The 21,899-nt window shown below is 38.2% G+C and overlaps 1 protein-coding gene across 2 annotated transcripts in view; it reads left to right on the top strand.

Annotated features, from left to right (window-relative positions):
* UBQLN1 (ubiquilin 1) overlaps window positions 1-13,296 on the top strand; it is a 48,450-nt gene extending 35,154 nt beyond the window's left edge. The window contains exons 7-11 of one of the 2 annotated variants that reach the window (XM_032164382.2): window positions 3,938-4,080; window positions 6,859-6,942; window positions 8,145-8,260; window positions 9,244-9,412; window positions 11,306-13,296. In XM_032164382.2, the coding sequence (XP_032020273.1) occupies window positions 3,938-4,080; window positions 6,859-6,942; window positions 8,145-8,260; window positions 9,244-9,412; window positions 11,306-11,458 (665 nt within the window). In that variant the 3' untranslated portion in view covers window positions 11,459-13,296. The remainder of the gene's footprint in view (window positions 1-3,937; window positions 4,081-6,858; window positions 6,943-8,144; window positions 8,261-9,243; window positions 9,413-11,305) is intronic. The other variant, XM_032164383.2, reaches the window with a different exon arrangement.
* The last annotated feature ends 8,603 nt before the right edge of the window (window positions 13,297-21,899 follow it).

The raw sequence follows: 21,899 nt of genomic DNA, 5'->3' as shown, positions 1-21,899 counted from the left end.
AGGTGTGAGTCACTGCGCCTGACCAAAAATTGTTTTGGTTTGTTTTGTTTGAGACAGAGTCGTCACCCAGGCTGGAGTGCAGTGGTATGATCTTGACTCACTGCAACCTTCTTCTCCTGGGTTCAAACGATTCTCCCTTCTCAGCCTCTCCAGTAGCTGGGATTACAGGTGTGTACCACCACACCCAGCTGATTTTTGTATCTTTAGTGGAGACGGGGTTTCGCCATGTTGGCCAGGCTGCTTGAATTCCTGACCTCAAATGATCCACCCGCCTCAGCCTCCCAAAGTGCTGGAATTACAGGTGTGAACCACCATGCCTGGCCTTGAAACGTAAAAGCAATTTTTAACTCATTGGCTTAGCAGAAACATGTTGTAGGCCAGATTTGTCCTGCAGGCTGTAATTTGCTAACCTGTCTTAGAATACAGACATACCTCATTTTGTTAGGCTTCACAGATAGTGTGATTTTCACAGTTTGAAGGTTTGCAGTGACCCTGCATTGAGCAAGTCTGTTAGTACCATTTTTCCAACAGCATGTGCCCACTTCATGTCTCTATGTCACATTTTGATAATTCTCACAATATTTCAGGCTTTTTCATTATTCTGTTTTGGTGATTCTGTAATCAGTGATCTTTGATGTTACTTTAGTAATTGTTTTGGGGTACCAGGAACCACCTTGTACCTGGCGAACTTAATCAGTAAATGTATGTGTTCTGACTGTTCAACTGACTGGCTGTTCCCCTTGTCTCTCTTCCTCTTCTTGGGTCACCCTATTCTCTGAGACAGAACATTGAAATTGGGTCAGTTAATAACTCTCCAGTGGCATCTAAGTATTCAAGTATAAAAAAAGACTCCTGCATCTCTTACTTTAAATCAAAAGCTAGAAATAATCTTGTTTAGTGATGGAGGCATATCAGAAGCTAAGATAGGCCAAAAGCTAGGCCTCTTGCACCAAACAGCCAAGTTGTGAATGCGAAGGAAAAGTTCTTGAAGAAAATTATAAGTGCTACTCCAGTGAAGACATGAATGACAAGAAGGCGAAACAACTTTATTGCTGATGTGGAGAAAATTGTTGTGATCTGGATAGACGATCACACCAGCCACACCATTCCCTTAAGCCAAAGCCTAATCCAGAGCAAGGCCCTAACTCTTTAATTCTATGAAAGCTGAGAGGTAAGGAATCTGCAGAAGAAAAGTTGGAAAAGTAGCTGAGGTTGACTAGCTTAGGTTTAAGGAAAGAAGCCATCTCCATAACATAAAAGTACAAGGTGAGGTAGCAGGTGCTGTTGTAGAAGCTGCAGCAAGTTATCCAGAAGATCTCCTAAGATCATCAAGGAACGTGGCTACATGAAACGACCAGTTTTTAATGTAGGTGAAAAACAGCCTTATATTGGAAGAAGATATCATCTAGAATTTTCATTTCTAGAGAGAAGTCAATTCTTAGCTTCAGTGCTTCAAAGGAAAGGCTGACTGTTGGGGCTAATGTGTCTGATGACTGAGTTGAAGCCATTGCTCATTTATTATTCCAGTAATCCTAGGGCCTTAAAAATTATGCTAGATCTATTCTGCCTATGCTCTGTAAATAGGGGGAAAAAAAAAGCCTGGATGACAGCACATCTGTTTACAGCATGGTTTACTTAATATTTTAAGTCTACTGGTGAGACGTTGCTAAGGAAAAGATTCCTTTCAAAATATTAGTGCTCATTGACAGTGCATGTAGTCACCCAAGAGCTTTGATGGAGATGTGCAATGAGATTAATGTTGTTTTTATGCCTGTTAACTAACACAACATTCATTCTGCATGCAGCCCATGGATCAAGGAGCATTTTCAACTTACAAGTCTTATTTAAGAAATACATTTAATAGGACTATAGCTGCCTTAGATAGTGAGTCCTCTAATGGATTTGGGCAAAGTAAATTGAAAACCTTCTGGAAAGGATTCATTCACCATTCTCAATGTCATTAAGAACATTCCTAATTCATGGAGAGGATGTCAAAATATCAACATGAACAGGAGTTTGGAAGAAGTTTATTCTATCCCTCATGGATGCCTTTGAGGGGTTCAAGACTTCTGTGGAGGAGGGGACTGTAGAAATAGTGGAAATAGCAAGAGAATTAGAATGTAAAGTGGAGCCTGCCAGGTGTGTTGGCTCATACCTGTAATCACAGCAATTTGGAAGGTTCAGGCAGGAGGATCCCTTGAGCCTAGGAATTGGAGGCAGCAGTGAGCTATGTTCGTGCCACTCCCCTCACTCCAGCCTGGGTGACAAAAGCGAGACTCCATCTCAATTTAAAAAGAAAAAAAGAGGTGGAGCATGAACACTGACTGCGTTGCTACAACGCCACGAAAAAACTTGAACAGATGAGGAGTTGCTTTTTGTAGATGAGCAAAGAGTGGTTTCTTGAGATAGAGTCTGCTGTAAGTGAAGATGCTATGAACATTGTTGAAATGACAGCAACGAATTCAGAATGTTTTATAAACTTAGTTGATAAAGCAGTGGCAGGGTTTGAGAGGATTGGCTCCAATTTTGAAAGTTCTACTGTGGCAAATGCTGTCAAACAGCATAGAGTGCAACAGAGTTTTCCTGATGTGGCAAACTTCATTGTTGTCTTATTTTAAGAAATTGCCACAGCCACCCCAACCTTTAGCGACTACCAGCTGACTCACTGTTAGCAGCTTTCGACAATAAAGTATTTTTATATTTGTGTACAGAGTTTTTTTTAGACTGAAGGCTGTGGCATACTTAATAGACTACAGTATCATACAAACAACTTTTGTCTGCACTGGGAAACCAAAAAATGTATGTGACTTGCTTTATTGCACAGCAGTCTGGAACCAAACCCACAGTATCTCCAAGGTTGGACTCTAGGATGTGAAAAAAAAACTAAGTTAAAATTTACAACATGAGAAAATAGGAAAAACAAGAACTATTAAAAACAAAATTATAATAAACTAGAAAGATAAGTGAGAAGAGTCAGATGTCTTAAGCCTGATATAACTGGATGGAATAGCAGAAGGGAGGTGAAAAACCTAATGAGTTGACTTGGCATAGTAAGTTTGAGAATATATTTGAGTTTGAGTGTATCTAGTTGGCAGTTGAAAATCTAGGTGTAAGTCAAGCAAATTAACTTAGTTTTCAAAGAAAATTTACCTAAATATACAATTGTCATCACATATGGAATTCACATAAATTCAGCTGTAGCCCTTGGCAATAAAAGGAAAAACAATAATCATAACAAGTGCTTTGTACATTAATTTTCTTACAACCACTCTATGAAGTAGATACTGCTTTCTCCATTTTACAGATGGGGAACCTGAAGTATGAAGATGCTAGATAACTTGCCCAAGATCACATGGGTTAGGTTAGATTTGAACCCAGGTAATCAGGCTCCTGATACCGCTTGGTGTTACTGTGCTCTATGGTTTCAAATGTTAAATGTGCCTACCATTTTACTCAGTGAGTGGCAGTACACAGTGAAAATGGGTGGAGGCATTACATCTTTTGTTCCCTTGGGCATGAAGGCTTCCTGCTTTCATAAGGGTGGGCAATATTAAGTGCCGAATATGATTCTAATTAATTCTTTGCAGTCTTGGAGGAAAAGTTGGCTCAGTCCTTTTCACTTTATGGAATTTTTCAGCAGTAATTTTGACCATACATAATTTTTGCCTTAAGTTGACTTCAGAAGCTAGCTCTTCATTAGACAAGATTTTACTGTAAATGCAGAATGTTTAAACTCTTAAGTCCTCTTTTCCTCGTATATGTTGGGCATATACTTTTAGAGATGTTTTAGTTTTAAAGTTCTTTCATAGTTCAGTTGATACATAATATGTATAATCATTTGTACTTGGTGAAATTAAACACAGTGCATATTACATTTTAAAGCTTCAACTTTTAAGTATTTTTTCTTAATATATCTTTTTTTAAAACAAACTTTCAGCTAGTATGTTCAACACACCAGGAATGCAGAGCTTGTTGCAACAAATAACTGAAAACCCACAACTTATGCAAAACATGTTGTCTGCCCCCTACATGAGAAGCATGATGCAGTCACTAAGCCAGAATCCTGACCTTGCTGCACAGGTGAGTTTGTAATTGTATTGAAAAAGACTGTGCAGTGTGAATTAGAATAACCTAATCTAGTAATTGTGATTTTGGCACATTTGTGTTGTGTATGATATCTTAATACACTAGAAAAATAAGTAAACTGTGTCTCCAATTTTTTAGACCATGTGTTTCTTTGCAGTAAATTCATACTTTATATGTAATTAAAACAACTTTATCTCTGCCATTCATTGACTAGAAAGAAGTGCAGGTTTAGTTGGTTTCTACGTAGGTTGAGTTAGGAGACAAGTACAAAGTTCTGGAATGCCCACTCTTTTGAAGATAAACTACTTAATGAAATGTAAATCTTGAAAGCAATTAAGAGCAATGTTAATACATTTGAAATACTTTTATTTAGTAGATCACTCAGATTATAATAGTCATGCTCAAAATGGCAGTTGTAAAATAGCATGAAGTCATTTATTAAAGACGGGGATTTGTCAGAACAATGTTCTCATTCTTTCAACTATTGATTCCCCTGCTGAAGATCGTATACTGGTCCCTTATTAACGTATTCCTTTTTCTAATTTGTTTCTAAAGAGACCACAACTAAGAAAATTGGGGATCTTAATGCTGGCTGAACACTCAGGATCACTTGGGAAGCTTTATAGACCGCACCGATAGACAGTACCGATGGTTGGGCCCCATCCTTAGAGATTTTGAGATAATTGCATCTGATAACCCCTTCTCCCTCAAGTTCCCTAGGTACTGTCTAGTTTCCATACCATAGGGCTTGAAAAACCACGGAGAATGTGAAATAAACCTTGATCATCTGTAGTTTATATTTGCTGTTTGTTAAAAACGGCTTCTGTAGTGTGTCAGGAATTTGGAAGACTTTATAGTTAATCTCATCCCTTAAATTTTAAAAGCTTTAAGTCAAATGAATGGTTTTTATTTTCTAAATTCTAAAACTATATTGATTCAAGTATCTTTGATGTATAATTCTCAGTAATAACTTAGGCCCTCGCCAGATTTGTGGAATTGGAGATAACAAATTTTAAGAAGAATTTTTGTGCCTATGATTCTGTATATTGGAGGTACATTTTATGGAAGATTGATTTATGCATATGAAACTTACCAGACTGAGTTGTTAGTATTAAATGCCTCAATTTACCATAATAAGCCATTTTAAGTGTGTATTTGGCTAATACTGAATATGCATCTTGCTTTTAAAATTTGACTTTAACAAGCACATATGTAGCAATTTTGTAATAATCTTACTTTAGTAAAGTGACTTGAGCACTCACATACCATTTTTTTACTCTAAAACAAAATGTGGCTAATACTAGATTGGCATGTCTTTTATTACAGATAATTTAGAAACTATTACAATGTTCTTGTTATCTGCAGATTAAAATTTGTGTTTTTTCTATTTTGATTTTTAAATATTTAAAAAGACTCTTGAGTGTAAAAACTTGTGGTATAAGCACTCAGGTAAGTTATAAGAAATACCTAATCAAATAAGATGATTATCTGTGAAAGGATACGTTTAAGATGACATGCTTTTTTAAGATTAAATGAAGTGAATTCCAAAAGATATGTGTGATAACCTCATTAATATGTTAATGATAAAGAAGTATTTGGAACCAATAAAGAAGCAGGTTTGTTGACCTTAAGCCGGTATTAGTTTACTTACTGTGAACTTACTGGTCACTTTGAAATAAATACTGTATGTTCCTGAAAGGTTGTCTGACATCTGCTTTAGTTATTGTATTGAAATTAACTAAAAGATCACTTTGCAAGAATTGGGGCAAATTTTCTCTACCAGCATTTACATTGCTCTTAAATACGGTTAACTACTTGAGGGCGAGGATCATTTCCTCTCCAGACTTTGGATAGATAAATAGGCTATCAGTAAATCCTTGTTAGTTGACTTTTTACTCCGTCTGGGGAAAATGATATAAAATGTGTCTTTTGAAGCTACAAGAATTTATTAGCTCTGGTTATGCTCATTGTGTATTTGAATCTTATTTTCAGGTATATGACATTATACTAATAATGATCCTGATTTTTAAATTCTTAACGTTTATTTGAAGTTTAGGAGATGCCACTTTTCTCATCTCTGGCGGTAGTGAGGTGAAATCCAGATGCTAATCTTGGTGTTCTCAAATGGATTTACATCTTTTAGGTCTTAAATCATTTTAATACTTTTGCCAGAGGACTGCTGGTGCTAGGCCTGACTGATTTTCACCTAGCAGCTCCATTTCTCTGGCAAGTTGGTTGCTGTTTTGCGGTGTTATTTTTTTGGACCTAATATTAGCTGTTTTGTAGTAGGCAGGTAGATGTAGTGGTCCTTTTCAGATCTAGATTTTCTCTGTGCCTGCCACTTGTGTGTTGAGGTTTCTAAGCAAGCCATGTTACATAGTTCATGTATTGATGTTTATGTTTATTCTGTCAGTGTAGTAGAAAATATATCTTCATGAATGCCAGTTACTCCCATTTTTCTTTGAATGGCATATATTCACGTCTGTTCAAGGAAAAGCCTAAGAAAATGATTGCTTTTATTTTTTAGGATATTGCATGTCATTATCATAACCACCATTCTCATTGAGAGAGAATATGCCTCATTTTTTTGTTTTTGTTCTTCTGGAGATCCCTCTTGTGGACAGTATCTTCCCTTTTCCTTTTTTAATTTATGTTCTACCTTCCTCCCTTTTAAATGCCAGTTTAGGCGCTTGGGGGAAGATAGAATAAAACAAGGTACATTACTTGTTTCAGATATTTCCAGTTAAAATTGTTTGAACACTTGCCCCATAGATGATGCTGAATAATCCCCTATTTGCTGGAAATCCTCAGCTTCAAGAACAAATGAGACAACAGCTCCCAACTTTCCTCCAACAAGTGAGTAAGACAAGATGTTAGCTATCTTGGGTAATGATTTGCTTGAAAAAATTTGATGATAAACATTTTCCTTGCTCTTCTCTGGCTGATAGCAAAACAGAATAGAGACCAATAATGCTGTCAATTCGTAGAGAATTCAGCTTGATCTTCACTGAGTCCCATTTCACTGCTGACCTTTTGCTTGTGTTTCTTGAACATAAATTCTCAGGAAAGAACATTTTGTTTTTGCTTTTGAGGACCTAGGATTTTGAATGCTTTGTTAATACCATAAACCATTTCCTTTCATTGTACTAACTTTGAAGTGCTTCCTTGTGTCATGTTACGCTTTATGGTTTAACTAATTTTGAGTAACAGGAAAGAGCTACCCTATTCTATTTTATAGGTTGTTTTCTTCCAAATTAGTAGAATTTTTTTTTTTTTTTTTTCCAAGGGGTAGATCTCATTTCCTCAAACTCGGGATTAGTAAGATTAAAATAGTCAGTGTTGTCATATAAGGAAGTAAGGAAGGTTATATTGTAAACAAGTACTTGAGATTGCGATGGTATTTTATTATTTAAAACGACAAAAGAGAAGTCAGTCTTGGTGTTTTGAAACTGGTAGTTCTAGGGCTTCATATGTTATGCAAATGACTCTGAGACCTGTAAACCATTTTCCAAGGTTGGTGTCCTTGATCTATTGTAATGATGTAAGCCTATCTTTGGTTAGTCAGGTGGTGTATATTTGGAAGTAGTAAAGCTAAACTCAGGATACATGTATTAATGTCAAATTTGGAACTGTTGTTTTAGAGTGTACCTTACTGGTAAAATTGTTACATCAGTAACAGATAACAGTTAGGTGGAATATGTGGCTTTTTACCATATCCATGTCGTAAGAAGTGTGTCTTTGGAGGTTGTTTCTTAGAAATAATACTTTATCTTCTGTTGGAGAAGGGGAATAGTTGTGGCTTCCAAAGTAGCTCCTGATTTTCTTCCATTACGAAAATGGCTTTCATAATGGATTTAGGAGGAGGTCAAGTAATGATTTGCACACTAGGTTTGCTGTCAAAGAGGAGATACTCGTGTTTATTTTGGGAAAGAAATTATGGATTACCAGTGTCCAGGAGTAAGGTTTTAGATTTTCTCCAGAAGCATAACAAAAGATTTAAAAATTTACCTTCACTGATTTTAATTCCTTTGTAACCACTAGTTTTCTTTCTTCCTTAGATGCAGAATCCTGATACACTATCAGCAATGTCAAACCCTAGAGCAATGCAGGCCTTGTTACAGATTCAGCAGGGTTTACAGACATTAGCAACGGAAGCCCCGGGCCTCATCCCAGGGTACGCTTATTTGGGGAAGATAATGAAAGTGTATAATGGTTACTTTCTCTGAGAATTTCAGATTTAGTATTATTCTGCCTGCCTTTTTTTTTTTTTTTTGTGGGAGACAGAGTCTCGCCCTTCACCTAGGCTATGAGTGTGGTGGCACAGTCGTGACTCACCACAGCCTCGACCTCTTGGGCTCAAGGGATTCTCTCACCTTAGCTTCCCAAGTAGCTGGGACTACAGGTGTGCACCACCACACCCAGCTAATTTATATATATATTTTGTTGTTGTTATTGTTTTTAGAGATGGGATTTTGCCGTGTTATCCAGGCTGGTCTCAAACTTCTGGGCTCAAGCGATTTGGCCTCCCAAAGTGGGATCAGAGGCATGAGCCATAGCATCTGGTTCTCCCCCACCGTTTTTATTTATTTATTTACTTATTTATTTATTTAGAGATGGGTTTTTATTCTTTTACCCTGGCTGAACTTGAACTTCTAAACTCAGGTGATCCTCCCACCTCAGCCTCCCCAGTAGCTGGGACACAGTGCCTGGCTATGATTGTTTTTAAGTCAGGGTTTTCAAAGTTAAAAATGATTATTATTATTTTTTAAGTTCCTTTTAGAGATAGTCTCACTCCATCGACCAGACTGGAGTGCAGTGGCACAATCTCAGCTTACTTCAGCCTCTACCTCCTGGGCTAAAGCAATCCTCTTACCTCAGCCTGCCAAGTAACTGATACTACAGGTGTGCACCAGCACACCCAACTAATTTTGTTTTTATTTTTTGTAGAGATGAAGTCTCAACAATGTTGCCTAGGCTGATCTCAAATTCCTGGGCTGCTGGGATCATCAGTCTCCCAAAATGAGCCACTGCACCAGGCCAAAAGGGCTTATTTTAAGAAGATGGCTTAGCTTATATTATATTAAAATGTAACTGATATACGGACTGGCTTCTGGTTTTGCAGGACCTTAGGATATTTCCTATTTGTGCTTTCTTTAGGTTTACTCCTGGCTTGGGGGCATTAGGAAGCGCTGGAGGCTCTTCGGGAACTAATGGATCTAACGCCACACCTAGTGAAAACACAAGTCCCACAGCAGGAACCACTGAACCTGGACATCAGCAGTTTATTCAGCAGATGCTGCAGGCTCTTGCTGGAGTAAATCCTCAGGTATCGGTTCTTTTCCATTCAAGTTTTGTATTCCTTAATGTTGGAAATTTAGAAATTTCCAAAAAGAAGGAAAAAGGGGGAAAAAAGGAAAGCAGTAGTTCTTAGGTGTTTAGATTAATGAAAAATACAGTCTTAAGGATACTGAGTAAGAAAACAGGCATGACAAAAATTGTTGACTTTGGTGCTGAGACACTAAAGGAAACATTGTTACGGTTGTAGAGAAGACATGCTACAACCTAAAGTCTTATTTTTTAGAAATTGCCTTTAAAAATGCATTTTTTTTTGTTCCTATTTGAAAATCATTTGAAATAGATTTTGCTTTAAAAAAGTTCTTAGGGAGGAATGGAAACTTGATTATCCCAAGTACCTTCAGGGCAACTGTATTCTAGTCTGTCTTTTGACTGGAAAAAAGTCCTAACTACCTCACTCCACCCATGACACCACCTCCTGCGGTAGCTTGTGTTACATGTATATATATCTCGTAAATATGGCTAAAGAATATGGACCCCCTAATAATGTGCTTGCATCTACAAACATACATTGGCTTTACTAATAATGTGCCATTATATAAAGATGATCGCCAGTTTAAACCTGTTTTATTAGGTTGTCCCCAAACTTCTTAATGTCTCAAGGTCTGTTAGGTGCTTTCTGTTTTCTTTTCTGGGTTTCTTTTTTCTTTCCCTTTCCCCTTTCCTTTTCCTCCTTCCTGTTCCCCTTTTCCTTTTCCCTTTCCTCTTCCCCTTCCACCTTTCCCCTTTTTCCCCTTTCCCCTCTTTGCCTTTCCTTTTTTTTATTCTTTTCCCTTTCCCTTTCGACAAAGTGCCCAGGCTGGGTGCAATCACAGCTCACTGCAACCTGCACCTCCTGGGCTCCAGCAATGTTCCCACCTCAGCCTCCGGAGTAGCTGGGATTATAGGCGCAGACCACCACACCTGGCTAATTTTTGTATTTTTTGTAGAGCTGGGGTTTCACCATGTTGCCCAGGTTGGTCTCAAACTCCTGAGCTGAAGCGATCTCACCCGCCTTGGACTCCCAAAGTGCTGGGATTACAGGCGTGAGCCACTGTGCCCGGCCTGCTTTCTGTTTTCAAGCCTTACTAAATATAATAAATAGGGTAGGGTTCTGTCTCATACATATCTGTATTCCCGATAAGCTAGCGTAGCATAGTTTCTGGCTCGTGGTAGGTACTCAGTAAATATTCATGGAATAAATAAGAAAGAAGGATTTGGAGTATTAGAATTAATTGTTACATAAGTTAACTTACAAGCCTCCAAATTATCAAGTAGGCCTAGGATTGATTGGTCATTTATATGGGGATTTTTTTTTTAAACTTCATTTCTGAAGAAAAGATTTGATGCTGCTGAATTGTCAGAATTAAGAGTATAATTTTGGGCCTGAAACTGAAGCTCTTTTCTAAGAATTGACTGTCCAGTGTGAAAGTTAAACTCACATTCATTCGAAGAATCATTGAAGCTTTAGAATTTTATACATGAGGATACCAGCTTTTATAGTTACTCAGTTGGTCAGTAGCTACACAAATCATCTAATTCTGAACTATTTGTGTGTATATATATATATACATACAGGTTTTTCTGCATGTACATGATCTTCTAAAATAATGGTTGATGTTTATTAAGCTTTTTTCCCCCTCCCCCAAAGTAGAGTCGTGATCTATTTGACATGATTATTTAGGTATAAACTAGACTATTTAAAATAAAGTGCTAATGGACTTTTAAATATGTTGGATAAGTTTCAAGAGGTGGGCAGTGTTTTTAAAGCTCAGTAGATCAGCATATGTTATAAAAAAGCAATTAAAAAATTTTAAAAGTCAGTCATGTGTGGCAGGGACTGGCTTCCTTTAGAGTTGGATTAATTTTTTTTTTTCTTTAATAGCTACAGAATCCAGAAGTCAGATTTCAGCAACAACTGGAACAACTCAGTGCAATGGGATTTTTGAACCGTGAAGCAAACTTGCAAGCTCTAATAGCAACAGGAGGTGATATCAATGCAGCTATTGAAAGGTTACTGGGCTCCCAGCCATCATAGCAGCATTTCTGTATCTTGAAAAAATGTAATTTATTTTTGATAACGGCTCTTAAACTTTAAAATACCTGCTTTATTTCATTTTGACTCTTGGAATTCTGTGCTGTTATAAACAAACCCAATATGATGCATTTTAAGGTGGAGTACAGTAAGATGTGTGGGTTTTTCTGTATTTTTCTTTTCTGGAACAGTGGGAATCAGTGCTTTTCATTTAAGGCTACTGCATGCATCACTTCTGCATTTATTGTAATTTTTTTAAAAATCACCTTTTATAGTTGGGTGACCAGATTTTGTCCTGCATCTGTCCAATTTATTTGCTTTTTAAACATTAGCCTATGGTAGTAATTTATGTAGAATAAAAGCATTAAAAAGAAGCAGATCATTTGCACTCTATAATTTGTGGTACAATATTGCTTATTGTGACTTTGGCATGCATTTTTGCAAACAAAATGCTGTAAGATTTATACTACTAATAATTTTGTTTTATTTGTATACAATATAGAGTATGCACATTTGGGACTGCATTTCTGGAAACATACTGCAATAGGCTATCTGAGCAAAACACCTGTAACCAAAAAAGTGAAGATAAGAAAATACTCTTAAAGCTGAGTATTTCCTAATTGTATAGAATCTTACAGCATCTTTGACAAACATCTCCCAGCAAAAGTGCCGGTTAGTCAGGTTTGTTGAAAATATAATAGAAAAGCTGATTCTGGTTATCTCTTTAAGGACAATTAATTGTACAGACACATAATGTAACATTGTCTCAACATTCATTCACAGATTGACTGTAAATTACCTTAATCTTTGTGCAGACTGAAGGAACACTGTAGTATACCCCAAAGTGCATTTGCCTAGGACTTCTCAGCTTCTCCCATAGGTAGTTTAACAGGCATTAAAATTTGTAATTGAAATGTTGCTTTCACTGAAAAAGTGTCTTGATGTTTCAGTTATTTTTAATCGCCATAAAAAAATAGAACTATCTTTTGGATTTGTCTGTTTTCTCATGCACAGGCAATACACAAATTTAAAATGAGTTGTGAGCCAATTGTTTCTGAAGTGTTTTGGTAGTTCTATTAAGAAATAGTTAAATATTGTGCTTTTCAGAGCCTCAGAGAAAGGGGGACGGGGTGGGGGGGCGGGGCAGCGGAATCTGTCCTGGATGGGGCCAGCTTAAATAATACTGGCAACCAAGATTCTGTTAGGATTTCTGTGCATATAGTGTAGTAAAGAAGTATCATTCAGGGGTGAAAAACAAAGAGCCGTTTTAATGATGTTGAGTACATTTGGCTGTTTTATAGCCTTTTTCTTCCCTCCCCAAAGAATTCTGTTTGCCCAACTCCCAAACTGTTGGGGTGGTACATTCCTTTAGGACCAATTGAAACATAATTGAGGGTCAGTGATACATTTGGCTGACTCTGGTTCAGTATTCTCTTAGGTGATTATATTCTTTCATGTACAGTTACAGGAAATTAAAATGTTAAAGTAACCTAAAATGAATTCAGACCAATAAAATCAAGGGAAATACAAGTTGATTGCATTACTTCTGTACGTTGCTTGCTATTAAAAAGGTTAAGAGGCCAGGTTACCCACCAGTCCATGCACTGTTCTGACACTTTCCCTAGGAGGAAAACAAGTACAAAGGTTACAGTGGAGGCATGAGTAGAGGAGATTGTTAAGAAGGGTATTCATGTGTCTTTGCTCTTTCTGCTCTATGCCTCAGTTTGGTTTAAAAACTTCTGTACTGGCAAATGGTGGTATTCAATGTGGGATAGTGTCATAACTAATTTGACAATTTATTAATCACAAAATAACAATAAATCTCTAGCTTTTACACTTGATTTGTCTTGCCTCTTTTGTAGAAAGAAAAAAGTCTTTAACTTTTGCTAACCATGTGTTTTAAAGGCTATTGGAGTTGATTTACCCCAGATTTTGTCACATTTTACATTCTTTATTTTTCAGGTTTTCCAATTAAAATGTCACAGTCTTTTGTGGTGTGATAAAAAGATAGCACACTGGGAAGGTAGGTGACTTGAGCTCCACTTTTGATCTTGGTACTTGACTAGTTATGTGACATTGAGGCGTCATGATTTCTTTATTATAAATGTGGTGGTGAGGCTTATAGGTGCACTGGACTGGGCGATAAGCTCTGAAGTACCTTTAAGCTACTGCAGTGGTATGGTTTTTGTTTTTAATATGTTTACCTTTAGGTCTAAGTCTAAAGATAAATATCTACATCTTAAGGGGTTGAAAATACTTAAAATTCTTATCAGCACAAAAAGGATGTTTAAAATACTGTAGGCTTAAATTGTTCTCATATTGAGTGATAATATTTAGTACAAATTGAATAAAGAATGGGGTAGTGAAAATAGCATTTCAGGATTTTATTTCCCAGTTATAATATTTGTGATATCCTAAACAAAGTCTAGCAAATATTGAAAAATCAGATAAATGACACCTGGCCTCTGTGTGTATTTAGAATCTTGAGTTTCAGACTTGGTTTAAATATAATAATGAAAAGAGTCTTTTATTCTTAACTATGTTAATTTAATAGGCATATATCACAATAAAATATAACAATGGATAACAATATGCTAGTGACAAAAGTGAAGCTAAGCCGTGTGTGCAATGACATACACATGATTAACAAAAAAAAGACTGTGATTAATGCAGGGAAATACTGCATATTGTACTTCTCATTGAGATTAATATTAAACATATTACAGTCAACAGGAAGTCTTACATGAAGGAAGTCTATTTAAAGTTATATCAGCTTTTTCCAGTCTCACTAGACCATCTCTTAATTATTCTTTAAGGTGATGCTGTATACAATGAACACACTTCCTATACTTCGTGTATCTACCCTTCTCTGGTGTTGCACATGGTATTTATCTACTTTGGCTCCTATAAAGCCTGCCATTCTTTCTGGGCTCAGTTCTGAAGGCATTCTAAACTTTGCTGATCCAGTGTTTGGTAAACTCTTAACTGTTCATACTTAGTCTTTACTGTCAATTGCTGCATTTTGCTCCTCCCATTCACCTTGTAGCATTTTGTTTTGTTTTTGTTTTATTTTTCTGCTCTAAAGTTGTCTTGGCAATTACCTAAGTAACATCGGTTGTTCCTCTTCAACTTCTCTGTATCTTTTCTCATAGGCAACTATTATGTCAGAAAGTCAAATTATTGAACATCTACTGAGTGCCAGGTTCTTTTCCAATTGCTCAGAGTATAGCAGCAAATAAAACAAGATTCTGTCCACATGGGGTTTACATAGTAGAATGTAGGGAGATAGCAAAACATACAGATTGCCTGCCAGGTAATCAGTGCTTTGGTGAAAAGTTCTGCATAGTGAGGAGACTAGGTCAGGAAGGTGGTGTTCTTATTTTATATAAGGTTGTCAGAGAAAGCCTCAGCTCATTGAGGAGGTGACATTTGAACAGAGACTTGAATTATCTGGAGGGGTGAACAACTTTTCCAGGAAGAAGGACAACTAATGAAAAGGCCCTGAAATAGTGTCCTTGAGTGTATGTCAACCTAAAGGGAAGAAGCGGAGGCACAAAATACAATTTTGAAAGAGTTTACTTGAGCCAAAGTGAGAACAGCTGCCAGGGACCCATTTCAGGTTGCCTTGGGGAGTACTGTGTTTGGTACAAGCAGGTTTTTAAAGGCAAAGGGGAATAAGGAGTGGGCTGATAAGTTTTGACAGGTATTCTCATTGGTTTCCAGAGATAATATTGATTAGCCATTGGCTGTATGCTGTTGAACATAGGGTAAAAGTTATGATGTCTACTGTATGACATCTTAATGGCTACTTGGTGTCAGTCCAGAGCCCACATAGTCAGTTGCTTCAAGAGGTAATTATTTAGCTCAAGAGGGAATGAGATGTGACTGATGTCACATTTTAAATGCCTCTCTGAGCCTGATAATTTAAAGGGGTTTGCATTCCTCAGATAAAAACTTTTGTTTCTTTCTCAGTATGTTTGTAGAACACAAGGAATCCAGTGTGGGTGGGCAAGATGAACGAGGGGGGAAAGCAGGGTAGAAAATAGGAGAGAGGGTGGTTCAGGTGTTTGACATGGAGGACTTGGTAATACACAAATCTTTATGACCCACCCCCAGAGTTTGTGATTAATAGTATGGAGTTGGGGAAGAATTTGCATGTTTAACAAGTTCCTAGGTTGAACAACTAATGAAACAACTAATGAAAACCACTGCACTACAGGAACCAGGGTGAAAGCAGGAAGGCTTTTCGGAGGTTATAATCTAGTGAGAGATCACAAGGACTTGGACTGGGCTGGTGACAGTGGAGGTGGTAAGAAGTTGGATTTGGGGTATGTTCTGAAGGTAGAGCCAATAGGATTGGCTGATAATAGAGGTGTGAAGTTTAGAGCAAGAGAGGAGTCAAGCAAGGCAAACAAGGTAGAAAGACAGGAGAAGGAGTGGAAATCAGGATTTTGGTGTTGACATATTAAGTTGAATGTACTTGATGGAACATTTAAGTGAAGACATTGAGGCAAGTGGAGGAGCTCCAAAGGAGAGGAACAGATAGGTCATAAGGTGAGAGCTAAGAGAGGTCCTGAAAGCAGATGATGAAACTTACTAAGAAGGACAGCGGTTCAATACACTGCTGCCTCAGGTTCTCATCATGGATTGAGCGTTAACCCTTTGCCTTTAGTAAAGGAAAGACCCTCATGACTATGACTCTAGCGGTTTAGAGTGTTGGGGTAAAATTGTGGTTAGAGTGGACTGGCAGGAGGCACAGTTTGGAAGAGAGAGAAACGGGGCAGTAGTGGTGGGGAGGGTGCTATGGTGGTGTAGAAATTTGCCTTTTTTTTTTTTTTTTAGATGGGAAATACTACAGCATGTTTTTATTTTAATTGTAATGACCAGTGTGTGGGGCATGGGGGAGGGGACTTGCCCAGGTAATTATTTTCTACCAAAAGAGAGAAATGTACAGAGAGAAACGAGTTACTGCCAGCTTTTGATTCCCAGAAGAGGTTTTAAAAAATAAAATTGGCACCTTTGTTACATGGGCTGAGATGTGAGAGAGAGGGTTTCTTTGTCTTTCCAGCCGTCATTTGCCTCAGCTGGGTCTGCCTTTTCCCGCCAGTAGAAGTGGCACCTGCCCAGCCCATCTGAACTACACTTCATGGTCAGCCCTTTCAGAAGTAGAGGAAAAGCATCCCTCCCAGCTTTTTTGCTTGGGTAAGATCTCATTGAACAAAATTGAGATTTCCTCTAAGCTTGGACAGTGGTGAAGCACACCCTCAGTTTGTAATTCCAGCCTGTGCCTGATAACATGAGTATTTCTGACTTCCAGTCAGCTGTCTTGCTTACCACTTTATGCTTAGACAAGGCTAGACACATATAGGAACTCAGTAGTTTCCCTCAAAGACCAAAGCTAAGTGTGGGAGCCTAATTCTTTAATGGGATATATAGTAGACACTTGGGTATTCAAGCCAGATTTTTTAAAAAAGGTATTTCAGACACATTTTCAATTCCTTATATTTTACAGAGAGGGGAGGGAATTTGCACTGTGTTGTGGTTATCTAATGCTTTATAACAAAACTATACCCAGCTTGGTGGCTTAGAACAAAATCATTCATTTTGTTCATGAGTGAGCAATTTTGTCAGGGCTTGGTGAATACAGCTGGACCAACTTGACTGAGTCTGGAGAATTTACTTTCAAGAGGGCTTATTATGCACATGGGTGTTAAATTAGTGCCTGCTTTTATCTGGGAGTGCGCTCAGGGTCTTAGTTCCTCTCCACATGGGCCTTCCAATAGGGCTACTGTGCTTCCTTACAACATGACTGGTGGGTTTCAAAAATAAGTATTTTAAGAAAAATGACAAGTGCTGTTTTTTTTAAGTTCTGGGCTCCTAACTGGCCCAGTGTCATATCTCCAGTATTCTATTGTCCAAGCAGTTTTAGCTTGCCCAAATTTAAGAGGAGCATTCGAAGACCCCACTGCTTGTTGGGAAGAATGTCAAATAATTTGTGACCATCTTAATCTATCACACACTGCAATCCCAGAAGGAGGAAAATGTTGGAGGGGTACACATTTCTTCTCTACTGTGCCTCCCTTTCTAAGGGAAGTAGTGACATGGCTGCTCGTTGAATAGTGTAGAAGGAACTAAGCATAACTATGAACCCGTTTGGGAAACTGTCCAAAGGGAAGCATGCATGCTAGTCTACTTCCTGCCACAAGGTTAGTGAGATAGGCTTGACCCCTATGGGTTTTTTTTTTTTTTAACTGTGGTAAAGTATACATATCATAAAATTTACCATTGTAACCATTTTAAAGGGTACAATTCAGTGCCATTAAGTATATTCATAATGTTGTATAACCATCGCCATCCTTCAGAACTTTCTTATCACCCCAAAAGGAAACCTTGTAGCCAGTAAGCATTCAATCCCTATTCCCTCCTCACCCAACCCCTGGCAACTGCAAAATCTGTTTTCTGTCTCTCTATGGATTTACCTATTCTGGACATTTTATATAACTGGAATCATTTAATATGTGGCCTTTTGTGTCTGGCTTCTTTGACTTATGTTTTCAAGGTCCATCCATTTTGTACTGTGTAATCTCATTCCTTTTTATGGCTGAATAATGTTCCACTGTATGTTTATGCCACATTTGATTCATTCATCTGTTGATGGACCCTTTTCACCATTTTCCTATTGTGAACAATGTTGCAATGAATATTGGCCTACAAGTTTGAGTTTCCGTTTTCAGTTTGTGAACCTGAAAAATCTAAGACAGATCTCAGTTCATTTAGAAAGTTTATTCTGCCAGGGTTGGGGATGCACGCCCATGACGCAGCCTCAGGAAGTCCTGACAACATGTGCCCAAGGTGGTTGGGGCACAGCTTCATTTTATACATTTTAGGGAAACATGAGACATCAATCAATATATGTAAGATGTACATTGGTTCCGTCTAGAAAGGTGGGACAACTCAAGTGGGGAGGGGGCTTCCAGGTCACAGGTAGGTGAGAGACAAATGGTTGCATTCTTTTGAGTTTCTGATTAGCCTCTCCAAAGGAGGCAATCAGATATGCATTTATCTCAGTGAGCAGAGGGGTGACTTTAAATAGAATGGGAGGCAGGTTTGCCCTAAGCAGTTCCCCTGCTTGACTTTCCCTTTAGCTTAGTAGTTTTGGGGCTGTAAGATTTATTTTCCTTTCACAATTTCTTTTGGGGATATATATAGGAGTGGAATTGCTGGGTCATAATGGTAATTCCATTGTTAACTTTTTGTGGAACTACTGAATGGTTTCCATAGTGGCTGTACCATTTTACATTCCCACCGGCGTTGTTTGGGTTCCAGTTTACATCTTGCCAACACTTTATTCCTCCTCCACTTCCCTTCCTTGTTTTTTAAATTACTGCCATCGTGGTAGGTGTGAAGTGGGATCTCATTTGTTTTCTTGTTGTTTTTGAGACAAGAGCCTCGCTCTGTTGCCCAGGCTAGAGTGCGGTGGTGTGATCTCAGCTCACTGCAACCTCCGCTTCCCAGGTTCAAATGATTCTTCTACCTCAGCCTCCTGAGTAGCTGGGACTACAGGCCTGTGCCACCACACCCAGCTAATTTTTTGTATTTTTAGTAGAGACGGGGTTTCAACATGTTGGCCAGGCTGGTCTCGAACTCCTAACCTCAGGTGATCTGCCCACCTGAGCCTCCCAAAGTGCTGGGATTATAGGTGTGAGCAGCACCAGGCCTCATTGTGGTTTTGATTTGCATTCCCATAATGACTTAATGATGATGAGCATCTTTTCATATGTTATTGGCCATTTGCATACCTTTGGAGAAATGAAGTCTTTTTCTATTTTTCTTTTGTTGCTTGTGCTTTTGGTGTTGCAGCTAAGAATACATTGCTAGGCTGGGTGCTGTGACTCACACCTGTAATCCCAGCACTTTGAGAGGCTGAGGTGGGTGGATCACCTGAGGTCAGAGTTTGAGACCAGCCTGGCCAACATAGTGAAACCCTGTTTCTACTAAAAATACAAAATTAGCTGGGCCTGGTAGTGCATGCCTGTAATCCCAGCTACTTGGGAGGCTGAGGCAGGAGAATCGTTTGAACCTGGGAGGCAGAGGTTGCAGTGAGTCAAGATCGCACCACTGCACTCCAGCCTGGGTGACAATAGTGAAACTCCGTCCCCCGCTCCCCTGCAAAAAAAGAATACATTGCGTCCTCATATATTTTCTTCTAAGAGTTTTTTGGTTTTAGCTCTTCTGTTTAGGTCACTGATAAATTGGAGTTATTTTTGTTTATGGCAAGTCGCAATTTGTAATTGGTTTTGTGGTTCTAGATTTGCAAAAGGAAGACCAGAATGTTTTACCCATTCCCACCCTTCTCATTTAAGAAAATAATAAAAACAAAACCTAGAAAGACCAAGGACAAATTATGGCTTAAAGATAACATGATACTAGATACTAAAATGTTGCTGATTGTAGACCATGCTCTTGACCAACTGAGATCTTTGGTTTTCCCAGGAAATTGTTGAAGTTCTATACTTCTTCTTCTCATTTCTATGTCTTCTCCACCCTCATACACTATCACCCAGTATGGCTTCCATTCTCTAGTCTTAATGAAGGTGTGATTTGGATCATATCCGCAGATACTAAGCCTACTTCATACTCTTGTACCATGTGCACTGTGAACGCTGATCCCAATTTTAATGTAGCACTGTTAGAAGTCCCAGTATCACATATAAGCAGTGGGTACAAACCAGCCTAACAAAAGCATGTGGGTGAAATCCATATGGAAAGAATGTATAAATGATGTTAAAGACATCATTTGTTAAATAAGCTAAAGACGGAAAACATTGATTAGACAGTGAGGCAAGTGATAACTTTGTGTACATCCTCATTGAATTGAAGAATTAGTTGAGGGCTACAGAAAATGTTAATCAGCAAAGAGGTGGTAATTCTCAACCCTTGCTTCACATTAGAATCAACTAAAAAGATTAAAAAATAAGGCCACCTCAGACTAAGTGGAATTGTATCTGGGTGAGGCTCATGCATACATTTTAAAAGCTCTTAAAGTGATTGTAAAGTGCTGCCAGAGTGTGACTTAGGCACTGGTTTTCAGCTTCAATTGTGCATACAGATCACCTGGGACCTTGTTAAAATGCATATTCTTATTCGAAAAGTAACTCAGAATGGAGCCAAGACATGAGCTAAAGCAAAAAACTCTTAGAAGAAAACATAGGTGTAAATCTTTGTGACCTTGGGTAAGGCAGTGGTTTTTTAGATAGGACACCAAAAGCACAAACAACCAATGAGAAATAGGTAAATTGGACTTCATCAAACTTTAGAGTTTTTTGCTTCAAAGGAAATGATGAAGAAAGTACAAAGACAATCCAGTTCACAGAACGCAAGATAACATTTGCCAGTGATGTATCTGATAAAGAACTTCTACAACTCAACGATGAAGAGACACTTTTAAAAATACAAAGAATTTGAATAGACATGTCTCCAAGGAAGATGAACAAATCACCAATAAGCATGTGAAAAGATGCTCTTCATCACTAGGGAAATGCGAATCAAAATCTTAAGAAGATACCACTTCACACTCACTGGGATGGCTGTAATCATGAAGACAGACCAATAACAAGTGTTGGTGAACGTGGAGAAATTGGAAGCTTCTTAACATTGAGGGTGGGAACGTAAAATGGGGCAGCTACTTGGAAAACAATTCAGCAGTTTCTCAAAAGATTTAACTGCATAGTTAGCATTTGACCCAGCAATTTCACTGGTATGTATATACCCAAGAAAAATGAAAACAATATGTCCCCACAAAAAACGTGTACATGAATCAATGTTCATGGCAGCATTATTCTTAATATCAAAAATGTGGAAACCCAAATATCCATGAACTGGTGAATCCATTTTTATAAAATGTGGTATATCCATGCAGTGGAATATTATTCAGCAACAAAAAGGAAATGAAGTACTAATACACGCTAAAGCAGGGACAGACATTTTTACATAGGCCCTGGGCACTTCTTGGACAAATATGTTGGCTGGAGTTGGGTGAGATGGGATAACTTCTCAAGGTCTTCACTTCCACATAGGTTAACCACAAGAGGCCAAGTGATGGAAGGGGAAGTGGTATATGTACTGGGACATTAGTCCACTAGTCCATGTCACTCAACCATCTGGCCTCGGGGTAGAGGTCAACTACTGTAACCTGGCCCTTGGGTGGAAAACCTACCAAATTCTAATTTTTTGAGAAGGGAAGTTAAATCCTCCCATCTGAACTCTTGGTGATTCTAAAGATAATGTGTCCCAAACTTTCAAATTGAGGCCTAAAAGATCTTAGTGACAGTGACAATGATATCTGACAGTGAGAAAAAGAAAAGTAGTTCTGTTATCCAGATGCTGGCCTGGTATTAAAAGCTAGGCCTTCATGTCCTGCTAAGCATACACAATTTCACAGGAC

This window comes from Hylobates moloch, unplaced genomic scaffold, assembly GCF_009828535.3.
Source record: "Hylobates moloch isolate HMO894 unplaced genomic scaffold, HMol_V3 SCAFFOLD_10, whole genome shotgun sequence".
Taxonomy (NCBI): domain Eukaryota; kingdom Metazoa; phylum Chordata; class Mammalia; order Primates; family Hylobatidae; genus Hylobates; species Hylobates moloch.
The sequence above is the reverse complement of the archived record's forward strand: the minus strand, read 5'-3'. Positions and strand labels throughout refer to the sequence as shown.